This window comes from Hypanus sabinus, chromosome 26, assembly GCF_030144855.1.
Source record: "Hypanus sabinus isolate sHypSab1 chromosome 26, sHypSab1.hap1, whole genome shotgun sequence".
In the NCBI taxonomy this organism is placed as follows: domain Eukaryota; kingdom Metazoa; phylum Chordata; class Chondrichthyes; order Myliobatiformes; family Dasyatidae; genus Hypanus; species Hypanus sabinus.
In genome coordinates this window covers 42,493,139-42,506,759 of record NC_082731.1, presented here as the reverse complement: position 1 = coordinate 42,506,759, position 13,621 = coordinate 42,493,139, and the positions used below count along the sequence as shown (strand labels likewise).

The 13,621-nt window shown below is 47.0% G+C and overlaps 1 protein-coding gene across 1 annotated transcript in view; it reads left to right on the top strand.

The window, feature by feature from the left end:
- LOC132381756 (neuronal PAS domain-containing protein 3-like) overlaps positions 1–13,621 on the top strand; it is a 611,027-nt gene that overhangs the window by 562,284 nt on the left and 35,122 nt on the right. Inside the window, exon 7 of the mRNA XM_059951328.1 lies at positions 1,601–1,716. Within this exon, the coding sequence (XP_059807311.1) occupies positions 1,601–1,716 (116 nt within the window). The remainder of the gene's footprint in view (positions 1–1,600; positions 1,717–13,621) is intronic.

Below are 13,621 nucleotides of genomic sequence, written 5' to 3'. Positions count from 1 at the left end.
ATCTCTCGACCCCGCTATCTATAAGAGCTCTATCTAACTCTCTCTTGAATGCATCCAGAGACCTGGCCTCCACTGCCTTCTGAGGCAGAGCATTCCACGTATCCACCACTCTCTGGGTGAAAAGGTTTTTCCGCATCTCTGTTCTAAATGGCCTACCCCTTATTCTTAAACTGTGGCCTCTAGTTCTGGACTCATCCATCAGCGGGAACATGCTTCCTGCCTCCAGTGTGTCCAATCCCTTAATAATCTTATATGTTTCAATCAGATCCCCTCTCATCCTTCTAAATTTCAGTGTATACAAGCCCAGTCGCTCCAATCTTTCAACATATGACAGTCCCGCCATTCCGGGAATTAACCTCGTGAACCTATGCTGCGCTCCCTCAATTGCAAGAATGTCCTTCCTCAAATTTGGAGAACAAAACTGCACACAATACTCCAGGTGGGGTCTCACCAGGGCCCTGTACAGCTGCAGAAGGACCTCTTTACTCCTATACTCAATTCCTCTTGTTATAAAGGCCAGCATGCCATTAGCTTTCTTCACTGCCTGCTGTAGCTGCATGCTTGCTTTCATTGACTGATGTACAAGAACACCTAGATCTCGTTGTACTTCCCCTTTTCCTAACTTGACTCCATTTAGATAGTAATCTGCCTTCTTGTTCTTGTCACCAAATTGGATAAACTCACATTTATCCACATTAAGCTGCATCTGCCATACATTTGCCCACTCACTCAACTTGTCCAAGTCACCCTGCATTCTCATAACATCCTCCTGACATTTCACACTGCCACCCAGCTTCGTGTCATCAGCAAATTTGCTAATGTTACTTTTAATCCCGCCATCTAAATCATTAATGTATATTGTAAACAGCTGCGGTCCCAGCACCGAACCTTTCGGTACACCACTGGTCACAGCCTGCCATTCCGAAAGGGACCCGTTAATCGCTACTCTTTGTTTCCTGTCAGCCAGCCAATTTTCAATCCATGTCAGTACTCTGCCCCCAATACCATGTGCCCTAATTTTGCCCACTAATCTCCTATGTGGGACTTTATCAAAAGCTTTTTGGAAATCCAGGTACACTACATCCACTGGCCCTCCCTTGTCCATTTTCATAGTTACATCCTCAAAAAACTCCAGAAGATTGGTCAAGCATGATTTTCCCTTCATAAATCTCAGTACAGGTGTGAAAGCACACATCACCAAATTCGATCCTGTGCGTACTGTAGATTAAAGAGCACAGCTACACAGTGACTGAAATACTCCCCCGCGCCACGCAGTTCTCAGCCGCATGTAAATAAACGATCATTCTAGCGATCAATCATTTTGTGTGTCCTTGAAGTGTGGGATGGCTCTGGAGTAGCCAGGGAGACCCACAGAGTCACAGGGAGAACGTGCAAACTCCACATAGACAGCATCAGAGGTCAGGATTGAACATGGATCGCGGGAGCTGTGAGACAGCAGCCCTACCTGTTGTGTCATTGATCAGGGTTGGTTGGGGGGGGTGAGGAGCATCAGATAACTGTGTGGGGGTTGGGGAGAGGTTGTGTGTTGGGGGGCGGTGCATTTAGAGATCAGACCTCTAACTCCGCGTGCCTTCCCCAGACTCCGCCAGCCCCAGCCTCCTGTCCGAGGACGCAGCACTCGAACGAACGTTCTTCGTCCGCATGAAGTCGACGCTGACCAAGCGAGGGGTCCACATCAAGTCTTCAGGATACAAGGTAACTGTGGGCGGGGAGGGGGCGGACAGCAGTGCCATGGTGGGACGGGGCTGCGTTCAGACCATTGGAGATCACCTTCAACTCACACACATGTGCAGCAGGTTCAACAAGGCACGGTGGGTGGGGGGGGCGAACGTGCAACTGAACCAGAGGCGGTTCGGTTCCAGCAAGAGCTGAAACCCTTCAACCAAGAGGGATCAGAACCAGGTTTAATATCATCAGCATATCAGCAGGTTTAATATCATCAGAAATGTGTTAACTTCGCAGTAGCAGTACAATGCAATACATGATAATATAGAAAAAAATGTGAATTACAGTAAATATATATAATAGTTAAAATAAATAAGTTGAGGGTGAGCAGTTCCATGTTCTTGGGTGTCAAGATCTCTGAGGATCTAACCTGGTCCCAACATATCAATGTAGTTATAAAGAAGGCAAGACGGTGGCTATACTTCATTAGGAGTTTGAAGAGATTTGGCATGTCAACAAATACACTCAAAAACTTCTATAGGTGGACTGTGGAGAGCATTCCGACAGGGTGCATCACTGTCTGGTATGGAGGGGCTACCGCACAGGACCGAAAGAAGCTGTAGAGGGTTGTAAATCTAGTCAGCTCCATCTTGGGCACTAGCATACAAGGTATCCAGGACATCTTTAGGGAGCGGTGTCTCAGAAAGGCACCGTCCGTTATTAAGGACCTCCAGCACCCAGGGCATGCCCTTTTCTCACTGTTACGATCAGGGAGGAGGTACAGGAGCCTGAAGACACACACTCAACGATTCAGGAACAGCTTCTTCCCCTCTACCATCTGATTCCTAAATGGACATTGAACCCTTGAACACTGCCTCACTTTTTTTTTAATATATAGTATTTCTGTTTTTTGCACGATTTTTAATCTATTCAGTATCCATATACTGTGTAAAATATACTGAATACTTATTTATTTATTAGTAGTTTTTTTTCTATAGATTATGAATTGCATTGAACTGCTGCTGCTAAGTTTACAGATTTCACGTCACATGCTGGTGATAATAAACCTGATTCTGATTAGGAATTAAAAAGGAGTGGGGTAGTGTTCAAGGGTTCAATGTCCATTCAGAAATCGGATGGCAGAGGAGAAGAAGCTGTTCCTGAATCGTTGAGTGTGTGTGTCTTCAGGCTTCTGTACCTCCTCCCTGACAGTAGCAATGAGAAGAGGGCATGTCCTGGGTGACAGGGGTCTTTAATGATGGACGCCGTCTTTCTGAGGCGTCGCTCCTTGAAGATGTCCTGCATGCTACAGAGGCCGGTGCCCATGATGGAGATGACTGAATTCACAATTTTCTACAGCCTACCTCGATTCTGTGCATTGGCACCCCCCCCCCCATACCAGATGGTGATGCAGCCAGCTGGAATGCTCTCCACGGTACATCTGTGGAAATTTGCAAGAGTGCCCCTTTAAAGCCAGAGGGGGTCTTGGACCAGAGAGTGAAGAATAAACCTGTGGGATTTGCATTAATGTCTTTGCATTACTTATTTAATATATATTTACTGTATTTCTTTTTTTTCTGTGTTTATCATGCATTGCATTGTACTTAACAAGTTTCACGACATATGCCAGTGATATTAAACCTGATTCTGATTCAGCAGGCTAGAAGCTGTCCTTGTACCTGGTTAGTAAAGTGTCCTCGGTTAAATCCTGCAGCTGGGACGGGATTAGAGGAGAGATCCTGCCTCTCCCTTTCCATTTCAGCTCGACTAGAATATTTTCAGAACAAAATTATTCCGCTCCCTATTTTCCCTCGTTGCAAATTTCGTGCTTTCAGCCTTTTGAATCTTCTGCCCCTTGGAGTCCCCACACGTTCCCTTTGACTTTCCACAGGTTCTGACCTCAGACAGACGCTGTTTACAGCAGCCGATCCACCCACTGGGAGCCCCCATTGGAAACCCCATGTGAAGTTCGCAGAGGAAACCCACGTAGTCCTGGAGAGGGCGTACAAACTCCTTACGGACAGCAGCGGGATTGATCCCTGACTGAGGAATTGTGAGGGATATAGATTGGGTGCAGGCTCTTCTCCCCTCAATCTGGATGAGACTAGAACTGAAGAAAGCCAATTGGGGGGTGGGGGGGTGCAAACTCCGCACAGACAGCGGCGGAGGTCAGGGTCGAACGAGGGTCACTGGAGCTAAGAAGGAACAGCCATTGTTGTAGGAGTCATGAAGTCATTCACAAAGACACCTAGTCCGTACTGACCAAGATTCCCATTTCAGCTGTTCCCATTTGCCTGCATTGCCCCAGATTCCTTTAACCTTTCCCATCCATCTAGGTGTCTTTCAAATGCTGTTCGCTCCTTCTGGAAGCTCACCCTCTGGGCAAACATGTCACCCCTCAGCTCCCTGCTAAATCTCTCCCGTCTCCCTAAACCTCTAGTTCTTGATTTCCCCAGCCCTACAAATAAACCATCTGCATTCACCTTGTCTACGTCCCTGATGTACACACCTGTACGAAGGGCGAGTGAGGAGTTGGCCATTCGGCCCACCGAGCCTGTTCAATCATTCAATAAGTTCATGGCTGATTTCATCATGGACTCTGTTCCACCCACCCACTGTCTCCCCATAACCCTTAGTTCCCCTGCTGTGCAAAAATCTATCTAACTGTGTCTTAAATATATTTAACACTGCTTCCCTGGGCAGAGAATTCCACAGATTCATTACTCTCTGGGAAAATCAGGTGCGTTTGCTGGCTCTGGGCCTCTACTCACTGGAATTCAGAAGAGTGAGGGGTTACCTCATTGGATGCGGAGTGGATGTTTCCTATAGTGCTGGAGGCTAGGGCCAGGGCTCAAAATAGAAGGACGTCCATTTAGAACGGAGTTGAGGAAGAATTCCTATAGCCAGAGAGTAGTCACGTCTGTGGAGTTTGTTGCCACGGGTAGATGTGGTATGTTTAAAGCTGAGGTTGATAGATTCTTGATTAGTCAGGGCATGAGGGGATGCAGGGAGAAGGAAGAAGACTGAGGTTGAGAGGGAAAATTGATCAGCCATGATGAAATGGTGGAGCAGACTCAATGGGCCAAATGGCCTAATTCTGTTCCTATTATCTTATGGTCTAAAAGCAGTTTCTCCTCGTTTCCATCCTAAATCGATTGCTCCAGCTCCTCCTAGTGTACTCTGCTACAATGGATAAAGTTCCAACTTGTTCGACCTATCTCTCCATATTCAAAACCTCAATTCCTGGCAGCTCACTGAGTAAAACTCCTCAAAGTCAAAGTACGTATTCAGAATACAGCCCTTGAGGTTCGTCTTCCTCACAGACAGCCACGAAACAAAGAACCAACAAAGTTCAAAGTAAATTTTATTATCAAAGTACATAACCATATCCAACCCTGAGATTCATTTTCCTGCGGGCATACTCAGCAAATCTATAGAATAGTAATTGTAACAGGATCGATGAAAGATCAACCAGAGTGCAGAAGGCAACAAACTGAGCAAATGCAAATATAAATAAATACCTGTAGCGGTGTGCTACACACAGCGCTAAAATAACAACACGGAGTCGGTAAACTGCAATTAAAGATGATTTTATTCGAACTTCACAGTCTTGCTTTAAAGCCTCCCTCATCCCGCCCTCCCCGGGCACGGATGCTGTAAGGGACACGTACTCACAAACCCCCGCAGGCTTTTTCCCTTTGTTGCAGACCTGGCCTTTGTGCCTGCGCGCTGGCTATTTGTGAGCCAGTTCGAGTGCGTTAGGAAGTGGGTCGCCACATAGCAATAAATAATGAGAACATGAGATAAAGAGTCCTTAAAGTGAGATCAGTGGTTGTGGGAACATCTCAGTGGAGGGGCAAGTGAGTGTAGTTAACCCTTTTGCTCCAGAGCCTAATGGTAGAGGGGTAGTAACTGTTCTTGAACCCAGTGGTTTGAGTCCTGAGACTCTTGCACCTGGTGTCAGCAGTGAGAAGAGAGCATGGCCTGGGTGGTGGTGGGCCTTTAATGATGGATGCAGCTTTCCGACGACAACGTTTCATGTAGATGCGCAGGGAGGGCTTTACCTGTGACGTACCGGGGCTGAATCTGCCATTCAAAGGCATTGGTGTTTCCATTACCAGGCTGTGATGCAGCCAGTTCAACCCGTTCAAAAAAAAATACATCAAACAGCCAACGGTCCTCTGAACTCTTACAGCGTAATGGCGGATTTTCCATAGCCTGGTGGGTAACACCTTGTCAATATTCCACACACGGTCCCATCAACATCTTGTACAGTTGAAACGTAACACCACAGCCTCTATACTCAACGCACTGACTGGTGATGGCCAGCCTGACTAATGGGTTTTCACCCGGCACATCGTGTCCTGCTGCCACACACAATAATTTTCATGTCATCTATTAATTTTTATTTAGAGATACAGCAGGGTAACAGGCCTTCCTGCCCAAAGAGCCTGCACCATGTGACCGATTAACCAACGCCATTGGAATGTGGGAGGGAACCAGAGTACCCGGATAAGACCCCTGTGGTCAGGGTGAGAATGTACAAAAGATGGGAATTGAATCTGGGTCGCTGACACTTCCTTATTGCCCGTGACACTGCTGGTGTTAGGGCAGCAGTGAAACTCCTCCATCTCAAGGGTTCCTCCATCCTGTCAGTAACTTCCTCTCGGTTTTCACTACTGACAGTCATGCAGGTCCTGAGAGGAGACTGGAAGAATACTGTCACACTCAGATGTAGAAAGATATTTCATTGCTGTTTCTGTGACTATTTTGTTTTACTAGTCAGGGTTGAACTGAACCCCCCCCAAACCTGGGGGACCGGTGGACCACCTTTAGTCTGACCTCTACCCTTTGACCTGTTTGGCATGACAAAGAACCGAAGCATAAAACCCTGACTCCAGCCAACATCGCTGTCCGGGTCCTTGAGGCACACAAGCCTCCAAACCCATTGACAAGGTTGTGGTCCTCTTGGAGGAACTCTGTTAGAGCACCTCACTAACTGCTTCACCACCTGTAAGACAGGAACAGTGAACCCAATTCTCATTCAGATTCGGACACTTGCATTCCTAGGTCCCACTGTTCTACAACACTCCACAGCAACCCCCGCCCCGCCCCCCCCATCACCACTATTCACTCTGGAAGCCCTGACCTCAGCAGTTTACCCACAATGCAACACCTCCTACCTACCAGAATTAAACTGCAGTTGCTATTCCTCAGCCCAGTTACCCATCTCCCTCTCTAACTCCCAATAACCACTGTCAACTACTTTAGTGTCACCAACCAGCATAGCTATGACACGCAATCCAACCATTATCACAGTGGGATCTTGCTGTGCGCATACACCCATTGCCATGGCGATGGTGATTGCATTTCCCGAAGCACTCAGTATCTGTGAAGCACGCTGGGACCTCCTGAGGCTATGACATTGGGAATGACAATACTCTTCGAATTTCAAATAACGCATTAAAGTGGATTCAGATAACAATGTGGCTGAGAATTGCAATTGTTTGGTATGTACGTTCCTCTCACAAGCTGCCAGCTCTGCTTATGGTCACTCCTTCTGTCGTAAGACATGGGCAGTCATGGTCGTTCTGTGACCACGATTGCTCTCGGCAAATTTTTCTACAGAAGTGGTTTGCCGTGGCTTTGCCCAGTAATATGTTCCAGATGCTGGGAGAGTCCAGTACCAGAGGGCACGGTTTGAGAATAAGGGGTAGGTCATTTAGGACAGAGTTAAGGAAAAACTTCTTTTCCCAGAGAGTTGTGGGGGTCTGGAAGGCACTGCCTCGGAAGGCAGTGGAGGCCAATTCTCTGGATGCTTTCAAAAAGGAGCTAGATAGGTATCTTATGGATAAGGGAATCAAGGGATATGGGGACAAGGCAGGAACCGGGTATTGATAGTGGATGATCAGTCATGATCTCAGAATGGCGGTGCAGGCTCGAGGGGCCAAACGGTCTACTTCTGCACCTATTGTCTATTGCCTTCTTCCGGGCAGTGACTTTACCAGACAGGTGACCACCCCCCCTCCCCACCCCCCAGCCGTTATCTCTTCCTGAGAGAAAACAAGGGGGAAGATGCAAGAATAAAAATGTTGGGGGTAGGGGAGGGAGGATAACTCAAAGGTGATAGGTGAACCCAGGTGGGTACTTTTCAGATGTTTAGAGAGAAATATGGGAGGGGTAGGTTTTTACAGAGAATAGTGGGTGCAGGGGCCACCCTGTGAGGGGTAGTGGTAGAGGCAGATACATTAGGGACATTTAAGATAGGCATTTGGATGATAGAAAAATGGAGTGCTATGAGGGAGGAAAGGGTTATACACATCATCTGATAAAGTGTCAGCACGACATTGTGGGCCAAATGGCCTGAACTGTGCTGCAATGTTCTATGTTCTCCTTGGCCTCAGATTCTCTTTAACCTTCTCACCTTCAATCAGTGCCATCTAGTATTAAACACCCCTACCACCAGGGTGTCGCGGTGGAGATACGTCTCTACCAAAGGAGGTGTGAGACGCTCCTTCCCTCCGCTAGCCTGCAGATCACACTTGGACAAGGTGTGGCACCTGCTTAGCACCCCCCCCCCACCCCCGATCAGAGTAATGTGAACCCATGGGGGCAGTTGGTGGATGGTCGTACGAGCAGCCGGTGCAGATCACAAGACCTGGTTATGTGACCACTGACACCAGGCAGACAATCTCTGAAGAGTATTGATAATGGCTGGGGTCACCCGTCTTGTAAAGACACTGCCCAGAAGAAGGAAATGGCAAACCACTTCTGTAGAAAAAATTGCCAAAAACAATCTGGTCAAAGACTATAATCACCCATATCATACGACACAGTGCATCATGAACCATGGGATAATATCAGTGTCCCTAGTTGTAGACACCTCTACTGGGGATTCTCTCATTTTTCGAACCCTTCTCTTGGGTGAAGGCAACGGAGCGGGAGTACGTGCTTTTCATTTATTCTGACTAATCTGGGATCAGGTGATGGGGGAGACAGTTAGAGCAGTGGTGTGCTCCGTATGCAGTATGCGGGAGGTCAGGGTCGACACAGTTGTCCCTGATGACCACACCTGCAAAAGGTGCGTCCAGCTGCAGCTCCTATCAGACCGAGTTAGGGAATTGGAGCAGGAGTTGGATGAACTACGGATCATTCGGGAGGCAGAGGAAGAGATAGATAAGAGTTAACGGGAGGTAGTCACACTGAAAAGACAGGAGATAGGCAAATGGGTGACAGTCAAGAGAGGCAGGGGGAGCAGACAGAGAGAGAAGAGCACCCCTGTGGCCGTTCCCATCAAAAATAAGTATACCGTTTTGGATACTGTTGGTGGGGATGACCTACCAGGAACAAGCTGCAGTGGTCCTGTCTCTGGCACTGTTGGACCCTCGACTAGGAAGGGGAGGAGGGAAGAGAAGAGAGCAGTATTGATAGGGGATTCTATAGTCAGGGGGAGCGGATAGGAGATTTTGTGGGGAAGATCGGGAGTCTCGGATGGTATGTTGCTTCCCTGGTGCCAGGGTCCGAGACATCTCAGATCGGGTGCAGGTTATTCACGAGAGGGAGGGCAAGAATCCAGATGTTGTGGTCCATGTAGGGACCAGCGACATGGGTAGGGGGTCCTGCATAGGGAGTTCAGGGAGTTAGGTGCAAAGCTGAAGAGCAGGACCTCCAGGCAAACAATCTCAGGATTGCTACCTGTGCCACGAGCGAGTGAGGCAAGGAACAGAAGGATTATACAGATTAAAATGTGGCTGAGAGGATGGTGCAGGAGGGAGGGCTTCAGGTTTGTAGATAATTGGGCTTTCAGGGAAAGTGGGATCTGTACCGAAGGGATGGTTTACACTTGAACTGGAGCGGTACTGACATTCTTGCAGGGAAGTTTGCTAGAGCTTCTTGGGGGGGTTTAAACTAAATTTGCATGGGGCGGGGATCCAGAATGTGAGAGAGGATAGCGAGAGAAAGAATAAAGGACAGGTGGGGACTACACGGTTCCGGAATATTAAGTGTGTAGTAGAGAAAGGCGAGGCGGAACAAGTGATGAGAACACATACAGAGGGATGGTCTGACAGAACATGGAGTTAAATGTGTTGAAAGAATAAGTAAATTTAGGAAGGACAACAAAATTCTAGGGGCATATAGCCCGATGGGAGTTCGGGGAGCTGGGTTAAGCACAATAGGCCGCGATTCAAACAGAGAGAGGAGAAATGGGCTAAAAATTCTTTATCTGAATGCATGAAATGTCAGAAATATGGCAGATGAGCTTGAAGCCCAGGTGCGAATGGGTAACTATGATGTTGTTGGGATAACAGACATGGCTGCAGGGAGATCAGACCTGGGAAATGAATGTACAAGGGTATACATGCTATCGTAGGGACAGAAATGTGGGCAGAGGGGGTGGGGTGGCCCTGTTGGTGAGAAATGAGTTTCAGTCCTTTGCAAGGGAGGACATAGGGTCAGGAGAAGTAGAGTCTGTGTGGATAGAACTGAGGAACAGTAAGGGCAAAGAGACCCTAATGGGTGTTGTCTACAGGCTACCAAACTGTAGCATGGATATTGGGTGCAAGATGAATAGGGAGTTAACATTGGCATGTGGCAATGGTAATGTCGCAGTAGTTATGCAGGTGAACTGGGAGAATCAGGTTGGTGCTGGACCACAGGATAGGGAGTTTGTAGAGTGCCTACAGGATGCATTCTTGGAACAGCTTGTACGAGAGCCGACCAGGGACAAGACTATTCTGGATTTAGTGTTATGTGATGAACAGGATTTGATAAGCGATCTTGCAGTAAAGGAGCCATTAGGAGGTAGTGATCATAATATGATAAGTTTTTATCTGCAATTTGAGAAGGATAAGGGCAGCTCAGAGGTATCAGTTTTGCAGTTGAACAGGAGCCATGAGGGAGGAGCTGGCCAAAGTTGACTGGACGGATAACCTAGCAGAAAAGACAGTGGAACAGCAATGGCAGGTATTCTTGGGAATAATGCACAAGGTGCAAAATCAGTTCATCCCCCAGAGAAAGAAGGATTCAAAGAAGGGAAAGGGGCCACAGTGGTTGACAAAGGAAGTCAGAGATTGCATAGCATTAAAAAAAAGGAAGTATGACAGAGCTAAGGTGAGTGGGAGGACAGATGATTGGGAAGTTTTTAAGGAACAACAGAACTTAACTAAAAAGTCAATACGGGGAGAAAAAATGAGGTACGAACGCAAGCTAGCCAGGAATATAAAGGAAGATAGCAAAAGCTTTTTTAGGTATGTGAGAGAAAGAAGATAGTTAAGAACAATATTGGGCCCTTGAAGAATGAATTGGGTGAAATTGTTATGGGAAACAGAGAAATGGCAGAAGAATTTAATGAGTACTTTAGATCTGTTTTCACTAAGGAAGACACAAGCAATCTCCCAGATGTATGGATGGGCCAAGGACATAGGGTAACAGAGGAAATGAAACAGATTGACATTAGGAAGGAAACGGTGATGAGTAGATTGATGGGACTGAAGGCTGACAAATCCCCAGGTCCAGATGGTCTGCATCCTAGGGTACTAAAGGAGGTGGCCGTGGAAATTGCGGATGCATTGGTAATTATTTTCCAATGTTCCTTACATTCAGGACCAGTTCCTGAGGATTGGAGAATGGCTAATGTTATCCCGCTTTTTAAGAAAGGAGGGAGGGAGAAAACAGAGAACTATCGACCTGTCAGCCTGACATCGGTGGTGGGGAAGATGCTAGAGTCCATTATTAAAGATGAAATAGTGGCATATCTAGATAGCAGTGATAGGATTGGGCTGAGCCAGCATGGATTTACCAAGGGTAAATCATGCTTGACTAATCTGTTGGAGTTTTTCGAGGATGTAACCAGGAAGTTAGATGGGGGAGATCCAGTGGATGTAGTGTACCTCGATTTTCAGAAGGCATTTGATAAGATCCCACATAGGAGACTGGTGGGTAAAATCAAAGCTCAGGGCATCGGGGGGAAGACATTGACATGGATAGAAAACTCGTTGGCAGATAGAAAGCAAAGGGTAGCGGTGAATGGGTGTTTCTCGGAATGGCAGGTGGTGACTAGTGGGGTGCCACAGGGCTCGGTATTGGGACCACAGCTGTTTACAAATTACGTCAACGATTTAGATGAAGGCATTGAGAATAACATCAGCAAATTTGTTGATGATACTAAGCTGGGTGGCAGTATGACATGTGATGAGGATGTTAGGAGAATTCAGGGTGACTTGGATAGGCTGGGTGAATGAGCAGATACTTGGCAGATGGCGTTTAATGTGAATAAGTGTGAGGTTATCCACTTTGGGAGTAAGAACAGGAAGGCAGATTATTATCTGAACGGTGTAGAGTTAGGTAAGGGAGAAATACAAAGAGATCTAGGAGTCCTTGTCCATCAGTCACTGAAGGTGAATGAGCAAGTGCAGCAGCAGTGAAGAAAGCTAATGGAATGTTGGCCTTTATTACAAAGGGAATTGAGTACAAGAGCAAGGAAATCCTCTTGCATTTGTACAGAGCCCTGGTGAGACCACACCTGGAGTATTGTGTACAGTTTTGGTCTCCAGGGTTAAGGAAGGACATCCTGGCTGTAGAGGAAGTGCAGCGTAGATTCACGAGGTTAATTCCTGGGATGTCTGGACTGTCTTACGCAGAGAGGTTAGAGAGACTGGGCTTGTACACGCTGGAATTAAGGAGATTGAGAGGGGATCTGATTGAAACATATAAGATTATTAAGGGATTGGACAAGATAGGGGCAGGAAATATGTTCCAGATGCTGGGAGAGTCCAGTACCAGAGGGCATGGTTTGAGAATAAGAGGTAGGTCATTCAGGACAGAGTTAAGGAAAAACTTCTTCTCCCAGAGAGTTGTGGGGGTGTGGAATGCACTGCCTCGGAAGGTAGTGGAGGCCAATTCTCTGGATGCTTTCAAGAAGGAGCTAGATAGGTATCTTATGGATAGGGGAATCAAGGGATATGGGGACAAGGCAGGAACCGGGTATTGATAGTAGATGATCAGCCATGATCTCAAAATGGCGGAGCAAGCTCGAAGGGCTGAATGGTCTACTTCTGCACCTATTGTCTATTGTCTTGGGATTAATCCAAGGAATTAAGACTCCCTTGGAAGTCTTTGGAGACTTAGATGTTTAATAGATGTTTGCACCAAGGGATATATGGATTGAATGGTTAAATAGTTGGAAAACCATCACAGTAAAAGGCTTGGCTGGCTCAAGAGGACGTGAAGGATGATAGCTGTTACCGGCTCACTCTTTGAAACACACAGGGATATAGAGTCATAGAGCACTACAGCAGAGAAACAGACCAGTCAGCCCATCTAGTCCATGCTATCCCAATCATCTACCTGCACCCAGTCCATAGCCCCCCCATACCTCTTATCCATGTACCACAAGACCAAAAGATATAGGAGTAGAATTAGGCCATTTGGCCCATCAAGTCTGCTCTGCCATTTCGTCATGGCTGATCCATTTTCCCTCTCAGCCTCCTCCCTGTATCCCTTCACGCCCTGACCAATCAAGAATCTATCAACCTCTGCCTTAAATGTGTCCAATCACTTGGCCTCCACAGTTGCCTGTGGCAACGAATTCCACAAGTTAACCGCTCCCTGGCTAAAGAAATCTCTCCTCATCTCCACTCTATAAGAACATCCCTCTGAGGTTGCGTACTCTCGTCGTAGTCTCCACCACAGTAGGAAACATCCTCTCCACATCCACTCTATCAAAGCCTTTCAGCAGTTGATAGGTTTCAATGAGATCCCACCCCCACCCCTCATTCTTCTGAAACCCAGTGAATACAGGCCCAGAGCCATCAAACACTCCTCAAATGATAAGCCTTTTAATCCTGGAATGGTTTTTGTAAACCTATCCAAACTTCTCTCAAATGTCACAATTAAACCAACATCTACCACTTCTGCTGGCAGTTCATTTCACACT